Source organism: Apis florea, unplaced genomic scaffold (genome assembly GCF_048593485.1).
Source record: "Apis florea isolate Af1SG1 unplaced genomic scaffold, ASM4859348v1 contig_3793_pilon, whole genome shotgun sequence".
NCBI lineage: Eukaryota > Metazoa > Arthropoda > Insecta > Hymenoptera > Apidae > Apis > Apis florea.
The window spans coordinates 565,070-587,068 of NW_028256856.1; the positions used below are offsets into that span (position 1 = coordinate 565,070).

Consider the following 21,999-nt stretch of genomic DNA (forward strand, 5'->3'; position numbering starts at 1 on the left):
GAATTCTGAAAATAGATCTTGGATTTATTATTATTTTTTTAATTTAAGAAAAGATAATAAAAGATAATTCCAAATAATTATTTTTTGTCTTTTTATTGTTCAGAAATCACATTCGAATGATTAGATAATAGGATTTTTCAGATCAAATTCCTTTAACATTGAATTCCACTCGACTCGTCTAACGTAACATCGACATTCATTTTCCCCCATTTTTCTTCATTTCCATCGAAACCCTCGTTCGGTCTGTCATCGCCGAAGGAAAAAAAAAAAAAAGAAAAATAACGATAATAATAGTAATAATAACAAAAAGAAAAAAAAAAAGAGAAAACTAGCGTTCCGCGTCAGCTGGCCGCTGGTGGATTGAAAGCGGATCCCGCCGAGTCGGAGGCAAGGATCGAAAAGGATGGGCGAGGCAAAAGAGCGGAGGATAATGTAATATACTGTATCGGGATCGGTGAGTGCAAGGGATTGGCTCTCTATCCCCCGTGCGTGTATATGGGAAATGCGTGTCAGGGGGTCCTTGATACACGGGGTTGAAACACCGCGTATCCCCTCGAGGGAAGAGATCTTCATCGTTGGCTCGAGTGGCTCATCCGTTTGAGAGGATCGTTGTCGAGGATCCGCGATTAAGATCGACGATCCTTTGCACGATTCGTGTCACGGGATATGCGCGCTTCTTTCCGTCTTTCTTCCTTCCTCCTCTTCGTGTGTCAATGAAATCGATAAAAATAAAGTGAGGAAGTTTAAAAATTTTTAATAAAAGATTGAAAAGAGAATTATTCGAAATTGAATCCTTGTCGTTTTGTTTCCTTTTCCGATATTTTTCGAAACATTAGTTTTGAAAGTTGGGAGATTTGGGAATGTTTTCGGGGGTTTTATTGCATTAATTTACAAGGATGCAGTTGTAAATTTTAAGAAAATTCCAGAACTCGGAAAAAAGAAAGGTCGAATATTGTCTATTGGCTCGGAATATTTTTATGATCCGTTTGTTTTCCAAGGCTTATAGTTTTATAGCTTTATTGCCTCCTCTGCCATTTTTACAACCTCCCTATAATTCCAATTCCGAAAACAGTTTGTCCAAGGTTTGTTTATTGCACGTAATATTAGAAATTCTCGAAGGCGAGGACTTCCCGAATGACATGAATTGCCTTCTTTCCTTTCTTTCCCACCCTCATTGTCATTGCTCCCGTCAACCAAAATGCAGTCATTATTGAAGAAACGATTTTTCTACCTGACGTCTATAAAACAATTTAACGTATTTAGATCTTGACCGTTAGACCTGGTCGTAAAAATTTAAACATCTAAATACATTTACAATTCGATTGATAAAAATTCTTCTCCGATATGGACAACAATCATTATTCCCTCTCACGAATAATTAATAAAATTTCTCGAACGTAAGGGTACGTACATCGAACACTAGGCGAGATTCGATTTAACGTCGTCACTCGGTTCATGGCATCGTCGCCATGAATGCCAAGCACGGCAAAATTAATTTCACGCGTGTGCATTTACGCCGCGGACTCGCATTTACGAAATAGGGTGGCAGAGGGGGAGGGAGGAAAAAAGAAGAGCACGCGTCACTCCGCCTCTCACGCAACACGATTGGCCCACCTTGCCCGCCAATCCCGGTTCCCCGGTTGGGGAACATCATAGCAGTGCACACGTACACATACACACGCGCGCGCACATGGCCACACGTGCGCAACACCCTTTCGTAACCGGTGGAAGCAACGACGAGAAGTTTCTCTCTTCGTAACAACATTCCAATATTTTCGATGATCGAACGTACGGGGATAATATTAGATTTTCCATTTCAACGAATTTTTGATCATTTCGAAAATTCCTCTCCTGCCCGCCTACCACAATATTTTAGAAATTTTGGAAGAAAAAAAATTATACGTTGAACGATGTTTTGTTATTTATGATGAGACAGATAAGAAGTAACGAAACGAGAAGGTATAATATATCGCGATTCGGGGAATCGCGCGCCTCGGAAACACGGGGAAACGAAACGAATAGTTTGATCGATACTCGGCTCGAGTTACCAAACAAACTCAGTCGTAAACGTTCACTCGCCTGTGAAGAGTCAACAATGTCGTCGTCGATGTGGTGGCAGAAAGATTACGAACGGCATCGTTTAAACGTATATAAACAATATTCGTATTTTTTAAACCGTTATTAAAAATAAACTCAACTCTGACCTAGGTGAGGAAGGCCAGCCGCGCGATCGACGTGGATCCACCTCGAAGCAGACCTCACGTCGCTCTCGATGCGAAGGGATTACAATTGGAACGCGAGAGACAACATCGCGTTATGAGGGAGAACTTCATCCTTCTGAAGAAATTGAGGGACATAATGAATCGAAAGAGACCTACCCAAGAGAAGAGTTGCAGACTAAAATGGGAGGACGAAATGAGGTGCATCAGAACCCGTTGATTTTTCTCATCCCTTATCCCCCACTTCATTTGCGTTTGTATTCGCAACGTTTGTATTTTTTTTTCGTAATAAACAAGTGAACAAATTTTTATTTGTCATCCTCTCGTTTCTAAAAACCTCTACCGATCGTGAAAAGGTTAAATCAAAATCCCTTTCCCCACGAAAGAAAGGGAAAATTTGATCGAGATGTTTGGGGAGGAGGAGGAGGAGGAGGAGGAAAGGGGGGAGGTGGAGGAGGTGTTCGAACCGTTGCCCACCACGTTCGAGGACGTGACGAAAGCGTTGACCCAAACAGAGGCAGGCGAGTGCCTTCACACGTTGGGAAAATGCGAGTCGGGCCTCGGCTACGCTTACCTCGGCTTGGACGCGTCCAACAGAGGTCTGACGAATATAAACATTATACCCATGTTCAAATACGTGCTATACGTAAACGTGTCCGGGAACAGATTGAACAACGAGGCACTCCGCGTTCTTTCGTCGATGACGTATCTTCTGATGCTTCAAGCCGATAAAAATGAGGTGGAATCCGCGGAATTGGATCCCATGCCTTACCTTCAGGTTAATTCGCTTCTTTTCCTTTTAAAAGAAAAAAAAAAAAATAATTTTTCTCAAATATAGAATTTTTTTTTTTTTCTACTTCGTTTGTAGGTTTTAACGTTGAACGAGAACAAATTAAACAACACGTCGGGCATCTCGCACAAATTTCTCGAATGCCTGGAATTGAATCACAATAACATACAGGAGATCACTTTGAATCCGTACGATCTCGAGAATTTGAAGACTCTCGAAATGAGTGGAAACATTCTTACAACAACGAACGATATATTCTTTCCGGGATTGGTACGATTGTATCTCGGCGAGAATCAAATAGATAGATTGGAAGGATTGGAGATATTGGTCAATTTGAAAATTCTACATCTGAGAAGCAACAAGATATCGAATTTGTCCGGGTTTGACGCGCGATGCGCCAAACTTAATTACCTGAATCTACGTAATAACGAGATAGCAAAAATTTCCGAGTTTGAGAAATTAAGCTGCTTGCCGGCACTCGAGACTCTGATCATTATGGAGAATCCCGCGATAGGCGATAGAGAAATGGAGGAGGAATTTGCTTACAGGCAAATTATTCTTGCTATGTTGCCCAATTTGACGCGAATCGACAAGGATCCGGTGATGTACGATGAAAAGAAAGAAGCGAAAGAGTTTCGTAGACAAATGATTCAAGATGGGACAACGTTCGCCGATCTGGATTATAATTTCCTAACTGGGGGATGAAACTGAATCATGTATTTGTTCCGATCTTTTTATTAAATTTCAATATAACGTTTAGGATTTTTAAACGATAAATCAAGCGAAAAGAGATAAAAAATCGGGAATCGTTTCTTTGGAATAAAGTTTGCAAAATAACGGTAAACAAGGAGAACAGATAGTGGAAGAAGGACAGAGATAAAGTAAAAATTAGGAAATTAGCGCCATCTCTAGAGTGCCGAAAACGAAACTCGTAGACGAGGAGAGCAAATCAGAATTGACCTTTAGCACCATCTTTTGAGTATTAGAAACAATTTTAAAGAATTAATGTTTTTAAAGTACTTAAGAGATGGCGTTGATTCTCAATTCTTATTCTACTTTATCCTATCTTTGAAAAGATATCTTTAGCATTCAAGAGATGGCACTGATAATTAATTCTTATTTATTTATCCTAGACGTAATGAGTTTCATTTGCGGCACTCTAAAGATGGCGCTGATTCTCTAATTTTTATTCTATTTCTATCCTTCTTCCACTATTTTCTCTCCTTGTCTAACTTCTTAGTTTAAATACAGATTAAGATATGAGATGTCATACTTTCATCATTTCTGTTTCAAAATATATCTTAATTTTTTTTAAAGGAAAAAAAATAGATATATTTTAGTTTCTATGATGTATCTTTCGATAATAATCTCCATTCCCTGATAATTAATGCGAGCGTTTTGATACAATTTCGTTTGTTTTGGAATATATGAATGAAAGCTTAATCGAGCAATAAATAGAAACAAATTTTAAATAATTATTTTATTGAAAAATATCGAAAATTTATTTGTCACGTTTATTTTTCCATTATTTGTAATATTCTAGAACATTCCTAAAATATGTTGTTATTTTATTAAATTTATTAATAATTTATATATTGCATTTTTATATTTATTCTTTTTTTTTTTATAGAAATATATTAGATAGAATAGAAATTAAACATTTTATTCTCCCGCCAAAATTCAAAATTTGTTCACATGATCAATAAGTTCCCTAGTGGAGCTTGTTAAAATAAGATTGTAACATGTCTCTTAACAGTAGTTGTACCGCAGCTTGCCGGTGGAAACATAGGATTTGTTTATCAATTATTTATCTATAATTCAAGTTCTATAGTTACCTCTATTATTTTATAACAGTTATTTCTTTTAAAAAAATGTCTTCCAAACCTGCATTTAAAGTTGGTAAGTTATAACGAAGTTATTAGTTTTGGAGTTATATTAGTCATAGACACGTGTTTATTATTTTGGAGTAACTTTGTTTTCTGATGATAAGAACTTATTATTTTAAAAATCACACGTACTGATAGAATTTAATATAATAAAATGTTATAAAAAAAAAGTTAAATTATCATTGATAAAATAATGTATTATTAATGATTAACCTATACGATTGTCAAATTATATTTATTAATTTTTTATTTCTTGTCATATAAATAGTGATGACAAAATAAAATATAAAAAAACAAATTTCTTTTTGCTCGATTGAAACTCGAAATATTTAAAAATATCATAAAATGAAATTGACTCCAAAATTTCGATTATGAATTATCGAACAGAGATCTTTGATTAATAAAATTATTTTTATAATTATAGCTGATTTGACATTGGCGGAATGGGGACGAAAAGAAATCATTATAGCAGAACAAGAGATGCCTGGTCTTATGGCTATCAGAAAAAAATATGGTCCTCAAAAAATTTTAAAAGGTGCACGAATTGCCGGTTGCTTACACATGACAGTGCAAACTGCGGTTCTTATTGAAACTCTCATTGAATTAGGAGCTGAGGTTCGATATATTTTATCATTATTGTTTATGTTTTATACTTCAAATTTTCTACTTAATTTCAAAGCAAAATTTGATACTTATAAATTACTCCGTTTTCATTTATTTTCTATTTGTACTAATATTGGCAAATGAAAAATATGCGATATTAAAATTTATGAAAATTAAATGAAAAGTCATAAAACAAAGTATCATTTATGATTAAAGATGTTCTCTGGAAGAAATACGAATTTAAATCATCAATTTGCGATATGTCATATATCAGAAAATCATGTGTATCGTATATCTAAGAATATTTCTCTTGCCATTGTGCAATTCCAAGATTTTTTTATCAGATATTCAGAATTCCGAAAGGAAAAGATTAAAAATATGCATTTATGTATATAGATTCATGTCATAGATCATGATTCTATGTTATTGTAACATTCATCGACAATTGTATCGAAAAGTTTTTCAAATCGTGATCTTAGATCAAATGTTAACATTATACATAATACATTTATTTAAAACTTGAAATAGAAGATACATATTTTAAACTCTTACGCAACATTAGAAACATTTCGAGTAATATCGATAATCTTTTTTAAACAATTCGGTTTTTGCTTATCATCGGTATGATTAATTAAAAAAAAAAAAATAGAAAGTAAAAAAATTATAAATAAAAAAATAATAAGAAAATGAAATTTAATATCAGAAAAGACATATTATACGAAATATATTGATTTTATCTTGACACATGAAACACATTTACTTTAATATCTTTAATAATAAATTTTACTGATCCATTATTATATCGACAGGTTCAATGGTCCTCGTGCAATATATTCAGCACGCAAGATCATGCAGCCGCCGCTATCGCGAAGGCAGGGATTCCCGTGTATGCTTGGAAAGGCGAAACCGATGAAGAATATATATGGTGTATAGAACAAACTCTCTTATTTAAAGATGGAAAACCATTAAATTTGATTCTGGATGATGGAGGAGATCTGACTAACTTGGTGCACGACAAATTTCCGAAATATCTTAAGGAATGCCGAGGTATTTCTGAAGAAACTACAACCGGTGTGCATAACCTGTATCGCATGATGAAGGAAGGCACTTTGAAAGTTCCTGCGATAAATGTGAACGATTCAGTAACAAAGGTTTGCTATATTTTATTTAAAAAAACAAGAAAAGTACTTTTTTTTTTGTAAAGAAAGAAAAAAAAAAGAAACCCTTAAATTACTGCAAAATAAACTTCATTAAAAAAATATGTAGCGGAATTAAATAAGTTTAAATCCATCTAGTTTCTAATGATTATAAGTTTTAATAATTTTTAATACTTTTTGTCGAATAGAGTAAGTTCGATAATCTTTATGGATGCAGAGAATCGTTGATCGATGGTATTAAACGAGCGACGGATATTATGATCGCTGGTAAGATTTGTGTAGTTGCTGGGTATGGAGATGTTGGAAAGGGTTGTGCGCAGAGTCTTAAGGCATTTGGTGGACGTGTAATAATTACAGAAATCGATCCCATTAATGCATTACAAGCAGCTATGGAAGGATACGAGGTAATTAAAATCTTAATAAGCCAGAATTTAAACATATAAAATATAATTAAATTATTGTTTAAGAATTTTAACAAAAACCGATGAATTTTTAATGTATTCAACAGGTAACGACAATGGAAGAAGCATCACAAAAAGGGCACATTTACGTTACCAGTACCGGTTGCAAACATATTATAACGAGCAATCACTTTCTAAATATGCCAGAAGATGCTATAGTCTGCAATATTGGTCATTTCGATTGCGAAATCGATGTTGCATGGCTTAAAGAAAACGCTATTGAAAAAGTAAACATTAAGCCACAAGTAGATAGATACCAACTGAAAAATAAAAGGTAAATTAATAGTAAAGTTTTACATTTAGAATTTTACTTTAAGTTTTATATTTAATTTACATTAATCAGAATAATTCCTATAAAATTATACATCATTTCCTGCTAATTAAATATATTCTCTCTCTAATGGATCCAAACGAAATGCCGATGAGAAAATTTTAAAAGTTGATATCGAATGTTTCGTTTTTGATTTAAATGTCTTCGATGTCACATTGGGCATAAATTATCATTAGTAAGATAGAAGTGATTCTCTGAATATTTATAAACTAAGACTCATTTTCGATTATTTTATAATAATAAATAATAATTTATAATAATTAAGAAATAAAAAAATAAATTTCGCTTACATATATAAATAAAAAATTTTAAAAAATATAAAAAAAATGAAAAAGTTAAAATATGTATTACAACAATTATAATTTAGAAATATTTGGGAACTGTTCCTCGGTAATTCAATTCAATGTTACATGACATCGAAGACATTTAAATGACAATATATTCGATATCAACTTTTGAAATTTTCTCGTCAACGTTTACTTTGAATTCACTAATAAAAGAATCAATCATCTTATATATATTTTTTATATATATTTTTATTAATCGGTTTCATGACACTTTCAAATCACATTCTATTCTTCATTTTCAGACATATTATCCTCCTCGCGGAAGGTCGATTAGTTAATCTTGGATGTGCTACAGGGCATTCCAGTTTCGTAATGAGCAATTCATTTACGAATCAAGTTTTGGCACAAATAGAATTATGGACCAAATCTAAATCTTATCCGGTTGGAGTTCATATGTTACCTAAGAAATTAGATGAAGAAGTTGCTTCATTGCATTTAGATCATCTTGGTGTGAAGTTGACCAAATTGACGGAAGATCAAGCAAAATATATTGGTGTATCTAAGGAAGGCCCTTATAAAGCTGATCATTATCGATACTAGTTACTATTTAAATTAAAAAGGCTCTGATGTACTTTTTTTTGTATAATATGAATAATAAGAATACGATGTTTTAATATAAATTAATTATTAATCTTTATAACTGTTCATTTATTGTTTTCAATATCTCAATCAAATATTTTATTTATATATCATTATATATTTAAAAAATATCATTTTTTAAATAAAGTTATCTTATTCAATCATTTTTGTATATAAATAACAAAGAAAAAAATTCTTCTAATTCCGTTAGTTTTTTGATAAAGATAATAATATATAAAATAAAAGATTAAAATATATATTTTATTATATATAAAATAATTCATTATTAGTTAAATCAGATGGTCTTACCTTTGGTCTAATCTTTGACGTAATTTATGGTTATTTAAATGAAGAAAATATGCTGTAAAATATGTTGGAAAAAATATTACGAGGTAGAAGAGAGACTTATTAGAGAACCATATCTTACACGCATATCTTGAAAAAATTCGTCGCAATATTGGTATACTTAATATTTCTTTTATTTTATAACACATATTGTGAATGTTCTATTCTTTTTGTAACTGAAATGAAAGAATTGAAAGAAACATTTCTTGAAATAAGTTCATTGAATGAAACAATTTAGTAAACAAAAGGAAACAAAAAGTATATAATACGGAAAATTACGGATAATTTTAAAGATATTATATTTACATTATATTTTAAAATATTATTTATTATATCCTAATATTTTTTTCACAGTTTTATATACAATTTTTTAAATCTTTTATTTACAATTTTAAAAGAGCAGAACTTTCTTGCAAACAGTAACATCCACAACCCGTAGGACACAATGTTTTAGTAGCAAACCATGTTGCCAAATGTTGTGTGTGACCTCCATGTCCGCAAAATATACAAAAATTACTTGGACCTAAATATATATATATAAATATATATAATATTTATATAATATAATATAATATTTATATAATAATTATTTATATAATATAAATAATATATATAATATATATAAATAATTTATATAATATAAATTTATATAATATATATATATATATAAATTAATTGTATTATACATTTTATCGCAAGAAAAGGAAGGATTTTATATATAAAATTAAATTTACCTCTAACAGAGATATGACAAATTACACATTCTAATGCTAATCGTTTACAGTTCATACATTGAGGCCCTCTGCTAACTTTGCCACACAATTGACATTCGCTCTGAAATTCGACGCCTTTGTGTGTATCTAATGGAGTTGTGCTTACGTGTTTTAATACTTGTGCACGTGCATCTAACAATCGCCATCTATGTAATACTTCGGCGTATGCTTTTTTATAACCATCATAAAGAGTAGTATATTTTTCATCAAGTAACCTATACGATCAATATTTATGTTTAATTCATAAAAAAAATTGTATAATGTTAAATTAGAATTTTACAACTATGTACCTAATATTTTTTACAGAATCTCCAAATGTATCTTGAATTAATTTTAAGTCATCAAGAGAATCAGACCACGAATTAGATCGATGTTGCTTCAAATTTTGGAAGTTCCATCCTTCCAATGTAGTATCGGCTAAATGTATTGTATGATACGGAGAACCACCAGGCTAAAAAGATATATCAAATGATACATAAAACTACAAATTGAATAATAAACTTTAACAAATATAAATACAATATAAATACAATGTACACAAAATACATATATGTATATAAACGTATAATGTCTATGATCTCTTTCTGCATAAAGATGTTTGTCTTCTGTATGAAATTTCTAAATATAAATACAACAAACAGTACATCACATATGATTAATCACTACTAATATGATTTTATGAGCATTAGTTATAATGTAAAACAGTTATTAGATGCGAAGTTGAAAAGTTTGGCATTTTAAATATTAAGCAGAGCCAAACCTACATGCTTTGTGGCATCATGACACTTCCACTCCAATGCTGTAAGGCAGTAACAAATATCACCATGATAAGAAAATCCTAAGAACCAAAACATTTCAAACACGTACAAACTTAGAAAATTCGGAAACCATGCCTTACCTTTAACCACCATTTTCCTGTAGAAAGCCTCTATAACAAAGATAACAAAACATCAATCATTTGGTAATTTTTAAAAAGTATAATAGAAAAAAAAAATACTGAAATAAAATAATAATAAATTACGTCGGTATAGTATGATCTATTTAAATTTTGATATCTGTTATAATTATGAAAATTTATTATAAATATAATCCATACAATACCGTCGTATGATAACACACTTAAATTGCACATATTCATGCATCAGAAGAAAAAAATGTGTGCGGAATATGAAAATGTGATATACTGTAGTTTGAGAAGTTAATATCGAAATATGAACAGTGATATAATAGATGATTATATTCGAAGATATCATCTTAAATATTAAGATGTTCAGTATGTTTTGTGAACAGAAGACAAAATATGATCAAGACATGTATTAACTATTAATGATACTATAAGAAATATAGTGCTTGTGCCATGCTAGAACATTTTAATGTTTAAAAAATAATTATAATATACTTACACTAATGTTAATGGATTTGCTACTCATTCGTGTTTGAGCAACATCAGGATTTTCCGAACGATAACTAAAAGCACAACTCAGCATTCCTGCCATTTGAATATCTGATTGTTTAGCATAATGCTGTATTCTAAAAAAAAATTAATATATGATATTCTATTTATTTTGTAAATGATATACATATTACTTACAAAGAATGAATTAAATTTTGACCAAAAGGATGTAAATGCCATGGAGCATCGATATCAGGCGACTGACATGAATTTTGTCCAACATTTGAAATTGGTTGTGATATCACAAGAGCAGCTAAACACCATGCTTGAACTAAATCAGCACGTTCTAATGATGCAGCAACATTTGCATTATATTGACACATTGCCGGAATGTCGGTGATATTGATACTAAATATAAAACAAAATCAAAAAATTATTTTTTGAAAATTTTACCAATGAATACAAAATATTAGTTATTGAACTCACACATATTTTTCGGCAAGTTCTTTATTAACGAAAAATAATGAAGAAGCATCGTATATCATCACCATAAAGTGATAATTTTTACAACATGACCTATAGGTCATTCTATTCGTATTATGTAATCCACGATTCATTTTCTATTGATTCGAAAATATTTAATGTAATTTATGAATTTATATTATCGTTTTCACAAAAAATATTATACATACTCGATCTTGAAAATAAAAGGAACTAATAGGAATGTTATCATTTGACTGTACATAAGAATTTGGATACATATGTATAAAATGTTCTCCACTGCCTATTCCATTTCCTAATGCAGAAAGTGCTCTAGGTGTTGTACACTCAGGCTTCATAGATGATCTTCTCGTATATGAAGCACGACCAAAACATACAAGTATACCTAAAATAATGTATTAAAAAACAAAGTCCTAATATAAAATATTTTTCGCTATTATTTCCTTTTTTTTACTTTTTGTTTACATACCTACACAACAAAACTTTGCACCAGATGTTCTAGGAAATGGTATATAGGCATCTTGATAATTTGTATACATATTAGAAGAATTTAAAAAATTCGCATTATCTTGAATGTCATATCCTAAATGAGTACTTTCATTTTCATCTTTTTTACATGTCTATAGAAATAGGAAAAACATCAGACATTATATAAGATGAATGTTTGATCTGAAAAATAAATTTTCTTTTACTTGTTCCAATGTTGTAATTAATTGTCTAAGACAAGGTTCTAAACATGATCTATTTTTTTTAACACGTTGTTGAGCAGTTTGCTTTAAAACTTTTAGCAATTTTGCCAATGTTGTATTGTCAATTGTTGTCCCAGGACAAAATTGGAATGTAGGTTGTGCACTATATGGGTAATTTGGAGGGAAATTTACTTTCAATATCACATTATAACTTTTATTGGATGCTGTTACTGTACAACTACGTTCTACAGCATCCATTGCATTGACCTAGTAAATAATAATAATAAAAATATTTTGTTATGTAACTTTATGTTTTATATATATATATTATATATATTATCTAATTATGTATTATCCATATATATTACCTCTATATTTGGTATATTCATATTTATTAATGAAAATTCTTGTTGCAGAGTCTTCGGTTGTGTAGGAGATGATATTTCTTTATTATTTTCAATATATATATCTACTTCAGAATTCAATATAGGTTCATCTACTTTGGTTGTCATACAATTCATTTCGCGATCACTTTGACTATCATTAAGCTGTAATTGTTGGACAGATTGTAATGTTCCTATATTAATCACAATTGTATTAGTTAAATAAAATGATAAATGCATTAATTATTCATAAATAAAAAATACATACTCAAATTATTATCTTCAGAATACTGAGTATAAATAGATGTACTATCATCTATACCATGTCCACATAACTAAAACAATATTATATGATAATTTTTATAAATAAATATTTTTATTTTTATGTAGTAACACGTATAGAAATACCTACTTTTTTTAAAAAAGGATCAATTTTATATATCCTTAAACATTGATCTTTTGACCATGTAATTAGTTCAAAATCACTATTTTCTACAAATCATAAATATATTTTTTATTTTTTTTTATTTATAAATATATTTATGTAATACGCACCTAATTTTTGGTGTCTCCATTGAAATTCAAGAACAACATCTGTATGTCCTACAAAAGTATAAATAGGAGCATTGAGATTTGTTGTATTCCATAATAATAAACTATTTTCTCCTCGTCGTAATTGTGGTACTACTATTGTTACCAGTCCCTCTCCGAATGGCTAAATAAATTACTTTTTATAGATAGAAATAAATTTTATTTTTTTTTTTTTTAATGTAAGATTTTTTTTACCGTATATCTTGCCCTCCATACTGGTGAATTTGTTGTTAAAATGCTTTCAGCTCTTCGTGGATTACTGATATCAAAGATTTTTACAGTACAATCTTGACTAGATGTTGCCAATTGATTTTGTTGAAATGGACACCAATCTAAACCATGTATCTAAAATAATTTCAATGATTTTCAATAATTTTATAAATATCTTATAAAAACTTATATTTTATTAAAAGGAATAGGTGTTGCAAGAATAAATTATACTTTTGTTAAATGAGCAGCTATATATTGCATAGGACTATTTCCTTTTCTTTGATCCCATATTTTAATATCTCCATCATGAGCTGTTGCCAATATGTTGGGAGAAAGAGTGTTCCATCTTACTTGAGAAGAACCAGCTAAAACATATTCAAAAATATATATCTTTAAACTTTTACAAATTATTTTGTCATAATCACCATTTTGTGGTTTTTATAATGTCTATATTTACCAACTGCAGATAAAGATAAAGAAGGCCGTCTTTGATCTCTTATATCCCATATATGTATAAATGTATCAATACTACAAGAAGCAATGATGTCTGGTTCTTTAGGATGCCAGTTTAAATCACTCACAACTCTTGTATGTGCTTTTAAACTATTTGTTGTTTGTAAGTCATAACTACCAGTTCCAATAAGAGATAATATTTCAATACGTGTATTGCTCTAAAATATAAATTCAATTAAGTATATTTATAATGTTGTTTACAACATACAGATTTAATATCTAACCGATACAGCGCAAAGATGACAATTTATACTTGTAGGATTCCATTCTGCAGAGCCAACTTCATATTTACTCTGTCTTTGAAATTTTTTTAATATATCAAGACTTTCGTCAAGGTGTTTTACCGCAAAACATCTGCGTCTAAAGATACGTAAACAAAAGAAGCAAAGTTAAAGAATATAAACATTAGAAGAAATTATACACTAAACTATTTTTTTTATTACTTACCCGGCAAGTAATACATAATTACCCGTCGCATCCACGGCCATAGTATTAGCCTGCATATATAAAATAAAAATAATTTAATAATAAAAACAAGTGTACATTATAATATTTAAAATTAAAATACATATTTCCTTTTTATGAAATGACCTACCTGTAAATCACGATGTTCGGTAACCACATAGTCGCTGCCCCAACGATTTGACATTTTACCAACAAATTCGAATTCCTATCAGCATTCTGCAAGGTTAGAATCAAACCGAATACGCGAACTAGAATTGAATCATATACGCAACTCTATACATATCCAAAGGTAGTATATGACTCGTTGCATCGTATGCTACATACACATCTTTATCGTTGGCTTTTGATTGGCTGAATAAAATTCATGTACATATCCACACTAAAAACATATATGGATTAAGGGGTGAAGCGAGGGGAAGTGATATAAAAGAGTAAAAGAAAGAGAAACAGAATCTGAGAGAGAAGGATTCAAGACGCTTCGCTGTGCTATTTCTGTCACGTAGAACGCATATATTCGTTGTTGCATATAAATGTACTAATATCGAAACGCAAATAATTAATAAACGGTGCGAAACAGGAGCGAAAAGAGTTGAAGTTTGTCGATTTTTGATTATTGCATCGGAGTTTAATTGAATTTTGGGTGCTTTTGTTTAACAGTGACCGTGATAATTCGAGTGATAGTGACAACAATGTCTGTAATTATGGATTGTTTTCGTCAGTAGCGGACATATAACATTTCTTAGTCACTTTGTTTAGCTGATTTCCAATAAACAAGCCCGATTCATTGTTTTCTGTCGACTTTATAGCACGTTCGCCATCAACTTTCTGTTTAGCGCGAGTTTTTGACCTAAAAAACGGCGTCTTTTGTTTCTCAAGGGTAGTCGCCTATCCTTTACTCCGTTTTCCCTCTCTTTAACTTGCACGTCATTTGCGCAGCACGAGAAGCCAACACTGATCACAGTTGAAGTTTAATCTAAGAACCGATTGCTGAAATCGGATTGCGCACGGACGTATATTCGTCTCGATATCTTTAATTAGAGATCTGTGATGTACAAGCTCGGCGCCGCGGGAAAAATCATTACGTCCAAGATTAATTTCGTACACTCAAAGAGGAAAGGAATTTTCATATATATAAAAAAGATGTACAAAGACTCAATAAGTCTTCGATGTCGTAGAAGTTTTTTAAATTTTCGATTATATTGAACATCCCTTGGCCGTCCGACTGAGAAACGAGGTCAAGTTTAGTCGAAAAACACATTAAAGGTCATCAACTCCTATCTAATGGAGTATTAATGACAAGAGATCACTGAGAGATGCACCAAGAGTATCCAGTACAGAGACACTGTTCTTACACAACGTACAAGTAAATTACTGTTGTTGACAAGATGAAATTGCTGGAGAGTACACGTTTTGAAGCCATAAACAGTGCCTTGTCCATCAAGACTGGAGACAGCAAAATAATAGGCAGGTAAGATAATTGGATCAATATTTATTGAATTGTTCTATCCTTTAAAATAATCCTAAACATTATATTTTTTTCATCCATAGAATAGAAAGCTACTCTTGCAAAATGGCTGGAAATGATAAACAGCTGTATAAACGTTTCAATGCAGAACAAGGTTTTACTCCACATGATCTTCAAGCTTTATCACCACCACAAACATCATTAGGAACATCACCTGCTCAAGGATACTTTAGGTATTAAAAATTAAAGATGAGATGTAATAAAATAATAAATCTAAAAATATGAATATTATCTTCTTTAATATGGAATAAAATTCATGTTTAAATATATGTAAAAAGTTATAAAAATCTAGAATCTACCTTATAAAATACATTAATATTTCTGATAATACCTTATCTGTATATTAATTTAATAGATATATTTTTGCTACAGTCGCAGTATTTCTGGTGATGAAGATGGTCCATTATGTGATACAATCAGTAGAAAAACATTATTCTATTTGATTGCTACTTTGAATTCTGCTTTTCATCCAGATTATGATTTTTCTGATGCTAAAAGTCATGAATTCAGTAAAGAGCCAAGCTTGCAATGGGTCATGAATGCTGTAGACAGTAATTTGAGTGCAACTGCGGGAGACCATTATCGTACTTTACGAACGGCACTTTGGGCTGCCATTGATGACGAAATATCATTAAACGAATGTGATATTTATAGGTAAATTCTTGAATCATTTTATATTCAACGTATAATATATTTGTTACTCTAATTTTATAGAAATAAGTTGCAAAATATACTAAATAAATCGAGAATATAAAAATTTTTAGTTACAATCCAGATTTTGCATCTGATCCATTTGGAGAAGATGGATGCTTATGGTCTTTTAATTATTTCTTCTATAATAAAAAGTTAAAACGCATTGTGTTTTTTCCATGCAGAGCAATAAAGTAAGTATTTATATTTCAATATCACATTTGTTTACTTAGTCACTATTATTTTTTTGTATATGTTTACAGTCCTCTCTACGTATTAGATTCTGGTGTTGGCAGTGACTTTGCCATGGATGAAGATGAAGACAGATACTAAATTCATAATACATGTTTATACAAACTTCGTCACTATCTTTATTAGTTTTGCCACAAAGGCATGAATGAACATTAAATTTTATCTGTTACATAACTTATGTACAATGATACATCTCAATTTTTTCATAATTATTTCGTTTATTTTCACTTGTAGTAATATTTCTTTCAGACTTAAGTCTAACAAAAATTCTTTTTTTATCTTTTTTTATATGATATTGAAGTAATTATAGTCAAGAAAAAATCTAATAGTTTTGAAAATTTTGTAAGATTTTAAAACAATATTTTTCTTTGTGATTTTATAATTTTCATATACACATTTACTATCAAAGATGCATTAAGTATATAAATCTGCTACATATTAATTAAATTTGTACAAATCTAAGATCTAGATTTTCATTCTATGTAAAATATTCAAGTTTAGGATATCAAAAAGATCTTTATTATTATTTATATAAAAACGTAATGAACTTAGTGGATTTTAAATTGTTGTTGTTGTTGTGCTAAGTTGCTCTATTAAATTTCTTTAAGATTATTAGAATAACAAAATAATTAAATTAAACAGATTTGATCTGATATTATAAAATGGAGTACAAAAATTATTAGAGCAACAATAGATCTAAAAGTGCAGAATTTCTTAATCTTAGTCATTATATCTTTAAGTTATAAAAAATTTATTAGTTGTTTGTGCTCTTTGCTATAAAAATCAGTCATATGATCTTGATAAGCTTTTCGTATAAAATTTTATACCTCATATATGACTTTTGACAAATATATATTCTCAGTGTATCAATACAATATTCAGTTTTGTAAATTATCAAGATATTAATTCAATATTTTGAATTCATTTTCAACAAACTAATAAAATTTGATGATTAATTTAGATCGTGCAATATATGTATAAATTTTACAATAATATAGTAAATTTTCCAATAATTTTCGTATAGTATGAAAAATATTAATTTTATGTCACTGATAAATATATATATATATGAATGAATATATCTTGTGAATTTAAAAACCAGTACTATACCCGAGTTAGATTACTAGTTTTTGATTGTGATTTTCATATAATTTGTATAATATATATGTATAACCTTAGTTCCCTTAAGATTACATGTTTTTCTGCATTTGAATAAACTTTATGAGCTGATAAAATTTTCAATTTTTTCTTTTCCTTTTATCTCTAATAGTATAAAGTTTTTGTGAATAAATTTTACTATTGTTATATAAATTTTCATAAAATAAAGCAACAAGCACAAACATTATGCCTATTTTTATTAAAAATAATAACTTTAAACCTAACTTACCTATATTATCAGGCATTTTAATTTATTTGTACATCATAACATCTGGAGATTGATACATGCACATATATGCATCGCATAACAGTCGTTTTGCATGTTCTGGTAGATGACGATCGTCTGTTAATTCAGTTAAATAATTTCCACCTTCTTCGCTTAACCAATACGGAAAATCCGGACATGGAACCATTTCCGGTATATTGTAACCGTTTTGTTCTCCTAAAAGTAAAAGAAAAATTTTATAAATTAGTAGTAATGATATAATATATGAATTTATTAAATGTGATTGAAATACCTTTTCTATCAGCCATGGAATCAAAAAAGCACCACGGGGCTTCAGAACCAGAACCACATTTTACAAAACATACATAATGGGAGGTTTCGATACAAACTACTGCCGACAATTCAAGATATAATCGTGGAACTGGACAATGTTCTTGTAAAATAGCGAATTCCATTGGTACTACAAGCTTCTTTGGTTCATGATTTGTTCTTCGCTCGTGTCGATGTACCTAAAAGAATTTTTTAAAATAATTTTTTTTTATCTATTATATTTTCTAAATATTTTTTATTTTACCTTTTCTAAACATTGCAAACAAAAAGCAATGCTTTCAAGTCCAACGCCACATTGTCCGAAACATTCTTTACATTCGTATTCTGCTAATTTTCCGCAAACAGTACATTGTCTTGGAGCTGTATATAAAAGATAATGATAAAGAAATAATTGCAACATTGAAATATATTATCAATAATATATAAAATATATATATATAGTATAACAATACCTACAATCCTCAATTATGTCTGTTACATCAAGCAATAATGTAGGTTGAATTTTTTGATACATCTTAAATGATTTTCCAAATCGTGGCATTTGTATAATAAGACATGAAGGAACTTCTTTCAATCTTATATTACTTGTAAGAAAACTTTGTTCTAATAATTGTTGTACAGTTGGAAGATTTAAATGATCATCTTTTTCAACAAAAAGTTGATAATGATATGCATCTTGACCAGAACTTAATTTAAGAAATGGTTCAGCATTCAAAATTTGTGCAACCAAAGAAGTTAAAAATTCTTCAGGATCTGTACAGATTTAAATAATAATAATTTTAATTCTTAAAATATCGAAATATATTTTTAATGAAATACCTTTTTCTTCGCTAGTAAGCCCGGATACAGACGATAATTTTTCAAGTAAAGTTCGGAGTTTCATCACTCGATCTGCTCTCACAAACATATTTTTTCTAAGTGGATTTACAATTTCTTCGCGTAATACTCTTTGTACTTCTTCGTACTGCGGACAATCTTTTTCATTTGGTGGTCTGAAAAATAAAATATCATTTATTTTCAATAAAAAATAAAGAATAAAAGAATAAATATTTAATTAATACCTAAATAATAAATTATCAAAAACACTAGTAAATGTAAACATGCTGAAAAGAGTGGCATCCAAGTAACACGAATTATGATGACCTTGAATTCCTCTATATTTTCCACAAATACTTTCCAAGTTTCCTTTTACGGAGATAGGACGTACCATACCAACAATAACAGAACTTTCTATATTTCCGAAATTATCTGTATTTACCAATGTTGTTGAATCATCAATTTTTGTCTATAAAAAAAAAAAAAAAAAATATTTTTATACAAATCTAAAAACCATGAAACAATAGCAATTACCATGGCATCATATCGTGAACATTGTTCAAGATCCGTAAAAATAGCTTTGTATGGTCGACAATGGAAATATCTTACATCTTTATATGTTCCATCAGTACCTGATGGATGACTATCATCCTATAAAAAAAATAATTACTGTTTTTATTAATTTTTTAGAATTTGCTTTTTTGTTATACATACCAATTCAACAGCTGCAATCAATTTACCAGAAGTAATACCAGGAGGAGTTCCAATCCAACGAATAATTCCATAATGTACATCAGAATCCAAAAGAACCTTTACATTTGAACCCACAATTAGATCCAAATTTTCTGTTCGTCCAAATTTTTTATTTTCATTTTTTTCGAATGTATTACCTATTATAATAATAAAAGTTTATAATCATATATTATTTGATTCAATATAAAAATAATTCTATTTAAAATATTGATTATAACTGAAATTACAAAAAAGAAAAAAGTACAATGTAATGTAACAAACAAAATAAACAAAAAAATAAAATGGTAATAGAGTTCATGAATATTCATCTATTATTTCTTATTACAATTTAATGAACTTGAACATTCAAATGTCTCCTCAAGATCACTATACATGTTTGATTCAATATCACTACTCCATTTATGTTCTAACACAAAGACAGGGATGTTTTGCAATTCAGCAGCCATTTTATAATAAAATTATGATAAGTTTACAACACTGAGAAGTTTGCCGGTAATACTAAGTGAGACTAAGATTGTGGCTATTTTTAACTACCTCAGTTATTCTTAACTCCCTCTACTACATGTGGTACTACTATGTGGAACACTCAGCAAGATATTCTATCAAACAAAAAGCCAAACTTAAAATTTATTTGTATATTTCTATTATTACCATAAGTGATTATACTTTTAGTTAAATTGCTGTCGTTTTCATGTGTTGTTGATTTTATTGATTGAAAATATTCTTTTGACAAAGATCCTTGATCTCTATTGTTATTTTTATTATCATCATATAAACTAAATCTTTCTAACAAAACAGGTGGTATAGTATCCAATACAGATTTTTTCTTATCATTTGTATAATTATTTCCTGTTTCAATTTTTGTACATAAGTCTGAAATTAAAAAGCTTGATTAATAAATTAAATTTCTATAAATTCAAGAAAATAAAATGTTTATTTTTTTTACTTTTATCTGATTTTGCAAGACCAGTAGGACCTCCAGGTTTTAATGGGAAAATATTACTTAATGTGGCAAATCTTCCTTCAGAATGAGTCGAAACAAAATATTCTTTGCTTAACAAAGCTGTTTTGGATGGTTCTTGACCTTCCTGTAAAAATATATACATATTTATATATCTTAATTTTATTAATATTTATATATTTCTATTCTATCTTTAAAAAATTATTAATGAAAAATATAAAAAAGATCAATCAAATAAAATATTTTATAAAATTACCAACAAATCAAGGCCAAAATAATATCCTGCTCCAAGTTGTGGCACAGGTCCAATATATTTAATAACAGCCAAAAATTTAGTGCATCCCAGAGGATCAGCACAATACCAAACAGTATCATTTATTGCTAAACTCATAAGTTCTTCACATAAGTGTTTATAATTTGCCAAACGAACTCTTTCTTGAGGGACTGAAACAGCAGGTAAAAATTTCCATACTTCTGATGAAACAGAGATTAAATCAAATCTATGACATCTCCATTCTGTGTCACGCCAAATTTCTGATCCTGTCGTATCAATAACGCGTACTTTAAGTGCGCTATCTCCTAAATCTTCGATAGCTTCAACCAACATGCCAAGACGTAATGTATTGACATTTTTGTCACATTCTCCCGATATACGCATTAAAATGGTATTTTGCTTGGCAACAAAGTATTGGAGGACCTGACGGTCTTCCTTATTATTAGAATTGCACTTTTCCATTATTAATCGTAGATTATCATTGTAAGAAAATAATCTTTTGACCACAACGTGCATACAACACGCGGATAAAATACGACATTTATCTTAGTCATTGCTTTCAGTTTTTACTTTGATTCAAATTAAATAAACGAAAGTTTGAATTTACATCACTTAATATATTACTAAACTTTATAAGTATTTAATAGAATTACTTATAGAAATATCATTATAGAAATATCATTTACAACGCACACGGTCTTTCGAGACAATCAAATTCAAGTAGAAGAATGCACTTTGATTGTCAATCTAGATAGGGTATTTAATAGTGAAAAATATA

The 21,999-nt window shown here is 29.6% G+C and overlaps 6 protein-coding genes across 13 annotated transcripts; 4 read left to right on the plus strand and 2 right to left on the minus strand.

Moving 5' to 3' along the window:
* Positions 1-1,493: 1,493 nt before the first annotated feature.
* On the plus strand, positions 1,494-2,524 carry LOC116414013 (uncharacterized). Its single transcript, XM_031915285.2, has 2 exons — positions 1,494-2,146; positions 2,209-2,524. Exons 1-2 carry the CDS (start codon positions 1,925-1,927, stop codon positions 2,437-2,439), a joined length of 453 nt encoding a protein of 150 aa, XP_031771145.2. The 5' UTR covers positions 1,494-1,924; the 3' UTR covers positions 2,440-2,524.
* LOC100866797 (leucine-rich repeat-containing protein 23) lies at positions 2,507-3,853 on the plus strand. Its single transcript, XM_031915284.2, has 2 exons — positions 2,507-2,997; positions 3,088-3,853. Exons 1-2 carry the CDS (start codon positions 2,626-2,628, stop codon positions 3,712-3,714), a joined length of 999 nt encoding a protein of 332 aa, XP_031771144.2. The 5' UTR covers positions 2,507-2,625; the 3' UTR covers positions 3,715-3,853.
* A 576-nt stretch (positions 3,854-4,429) lies between these two features.
* Ahcy (adenosylhomocysteinase) lies at positions 4,430-8,537 on the plus strand. The gene is made up of 6 exons (XM_003691870.4): positions 4,430-4,908; positions 5,320-5,510; positions 6,308-6,649; positions 6,844-7,059; positions 7,164-7,390; positions 8,037-8,537. The coding sequence occupies exons 1-6, from the start codon at positions 4,881-4,883 to the stop codon at positions 8,332-8,334; spliced, it is 1,302 nt and encodes a 433-aa protein (XP_003691918.1). The 5' UTR covers positions 4,430-4,880; the 3' UTR covers positions 8,335-8,537.
* Positions 8,538-9,019: 482 nt separating this feature from the next.
* On the minus strand, positions 9,020-14,615 carry Wdr59 (WD repeat domain 59). Of its 3 annotated transcripts, none has more exons than XM_003691835.4 (20): positions 14,367-14,615; positions 14,219-14,268; positions 13,996-14,131; positions 13,716-13,929; positions 13,490-13,623; positions 13,244-13,393; positions 13,013-13,172; positions 12,870-12,949; positions 12,726-12,792; positions 12,443-12,651; positions 12,078-12,341; positions 11,855-12,005; positions 11,577-11,770; positions 11,371-11,504; positions 11,083-11,292; positions 10,895-11,021; positions 10,390-10,419; positions 9,782-9,942; positions 9,453-9,706; positions 9,020-9,241 (listed from the first exon to the last, which is right to left on the minus strand). In XM_003691835.4, exons 1-20 carry the CDS (start codon positions 14,418-14,420, stop codon positions 9,102-9,104), a joined length of 2,919 nt encoding a protein of 972 aa, XP_003691883.1. In that variant the 5' UTR covers positions 14,421-14,615; the 3' UTR covers positions 9,020-9,101. The 3 variants fall into 3 exon arrangements, with proteins under 3 accessions (XP_003691883.1, XP_031771141.1, XP_003691884.1); XM_031915281.2 differs by having other exon boundaries at positions 14,025-14,131; positions 14,367-14,521; XM_003691836.4 differs by lacking the exon at positions 10,390-10,419.
* Positions 14,494-21,974, minus strand: CYLD (ubiquitin carboxyl-terminal hydrolase CYLD). 5 transcript variants are annotated; one of them, XM_086915580.1, is made up of 12 exons: positions 21,204-21,964; positions 20,933-21,074; positions 20,638-20,859; positions 19,948-20,123; positions 19,768-19,884; positions 19,479-19,702; positions 19,237-19,409; positions 18,874-19,170; positions 18,662-18,777; positions 18,380-18,596; positions 18,091-18,303; positions 14,494-14,615 (listed from the first exon to the last, which is right to left on the minus strand). In XM_086915580.1, exons 1-11 carry the CDS (start codon positions 21,735-21,737, stop codon positions 18,113-18,115), a joined length of 2,409 nt encoding a protein of 802 aa, XP_086771706.1. In that variant the 5' UTR covers positions 21,738-21,964; the 3' UTR covers positions 14,494-14,615; positions 18,091-18,112. The 5 variants fall into 5 exon arrangements, 4 of the variants coding, with proteins under 4 accessions (XP_086771706.1, XP_012339554.1, XP_012339552.1 ...); XM_086915581.1 differs by lacking the exon at positions 14,494-14,615 and adding an exon at positions 20,312-20,392 and having other exon boundaries at positions 16,799-18,303; XM_012484100.3 differs by lacking the exon at positions 14,494-14,615 and having other exon boundaries at positions 15,982-18,303; positions 20,653-20,859; positions 21,204-21,974.
* Maf1 (repressor of RNA polymerase III transcription Maf1) lies at positions 14,681-17,938 on the plus strand. Of its 2 annotated transcripts, none has more exons than XM_003691852.4 (5): positions 14,681-15,704; positions 15,785-15,934; positions 16,134-16,415; positions 16,526-16,645; positions 16,715-17,938. In XM_003691852.4, exons 1-5 carry the CDS (start codon positions 15,622-15,624, stop codon positions 16,782-16,784), a joined length of 705 nt encoding a protein of 234 aa, XP_003691900.1. In that variant the 5' UTR covers positions 14,681-15,621; the 3' UTR covers positions 16,785-17,938. The 2 variants fall into 2 exon arrangements, with proteins under 2 accessions (XP_003691900.1, XP_086771708.1); XM_086915582.1 differs by having other exon boundaries at positions 14,702-15,700.
* Positions 21,975-21,999: the final 25 nt, after the last annotated feature.

Excerpts from the sequence above, each read along its gene's own strand:
- LOC116414013 (XM_031915285.2), top strand. The coding sequence starts at position 1,925 with ATGATGAGACAGATAAGAAGTAACGAAACGAGAAGGTATAATATATCG. Across the intron at positions 2,147-2,208 it reads ACGAACGGCATCGTTTAAAC|GTGAGGAAGGCCAGCCGCGC; the intron begins GTATATAAACAA and ends ACTCTGACCTAG.
- LOC100866797 (XM_031915284.2), top strand. The coding sequence starts at position 2,626 with ATGTTTGGGGAGGAGGAGGAGGAGGAGGAGGAAAGGGGGGAGGTGGAG. Across the intron at positions 2,998-3,087 it reads ATCCCATGCCTTACCTTCAG|GTTTTAACGTTGAACGAGAA; the intron begins GTTAATTCGCTT and ends CTTCGTTTGTAG.
- Ahcy (XM_003691870.4), top strand. The coding sequence starts at position 4,881 with ATGTCTTCCAAACCTGCATTTAAAGTTG. Across the intron at positions 4,909-5,319 it reads CAAACCTGCATTTAAAGTTG|CTGATTTGACATTGGCGGAA; the intron begins GTAAGTTATAAC and ends TTATAATTATAG. Across the intron at positions 7,391-8,036 it reads TACCAACTGAAAAATAAAAG|ACATATTATCCTCCTCGCGG; the intron begins GTAAATTAATAG and ends CTTCATTTTCAG.
- Wdr59 (XM_003691835.4), bottom strand. The coding sequence starts at position 14,420 with ATGTCAAATCGTTGGGGCAGCGACTATGTGGTTACCGAACATCGTGAT. Across the intron at positions 13,173-13,243 it reads TATGGAGGGCAAGATATACG|CCATTCGGAGAGGGACTGGT; the intron begins GTAAAAAAAATC and ends TAATTTATTTAG. Across the intron at positions 11,293-11,370 it reads GAACTTGCCGAAAAATATGT|TATCAATATCACCGACATTC; the intron begins GTGAGTTCAATA and ends TTTTATATTTAG.
- Maf1 (XM_003691852.4), top strand. The coding sequence starts at position 15,622 with ATGAAATTGCTGGAGAGTACACGTTTTGAAGCCATAAACAGTGCCTTG. Across the intron at positions 15,705-15,784 it reads GACAGCAAAATAATAGGCAG|AATAGAAAGCTACTCTTGCA; the intron begins GTAAGATAATTG and ends TTTCATCCATAG. Across the intron at positions 15,935-16,133 it reads CCTGCTCAAGGATACTTTAG|TCGCAGTATTTCTGGTGATG; the intron begins GTATTAAAAATT and ends TTTTTGCTACAG.
- CYLD (XM_086915581.1), bottom strand. The coding sequence starts at position 21,737 with ATGCACGTTGTGGTCAAAAGATTATTTTCTTACAATGATAATCTACGA. Across the intron at positions 21,075-21,203 it reads ATTTTGGCCTTGATTTGTTG|GAAGGTCAAGAACCATCCAA; the intron begins GTAATTTTATAA and ends ATATTTTTACAG. Across the intron at positions 19,171-19,236 it reads GCTTACTAGCGAAGAAAAAG|ATCCTGAAGAATTTTTAACT; the intron begins GTATTTCATTAA and ends AAATCTGTACAG.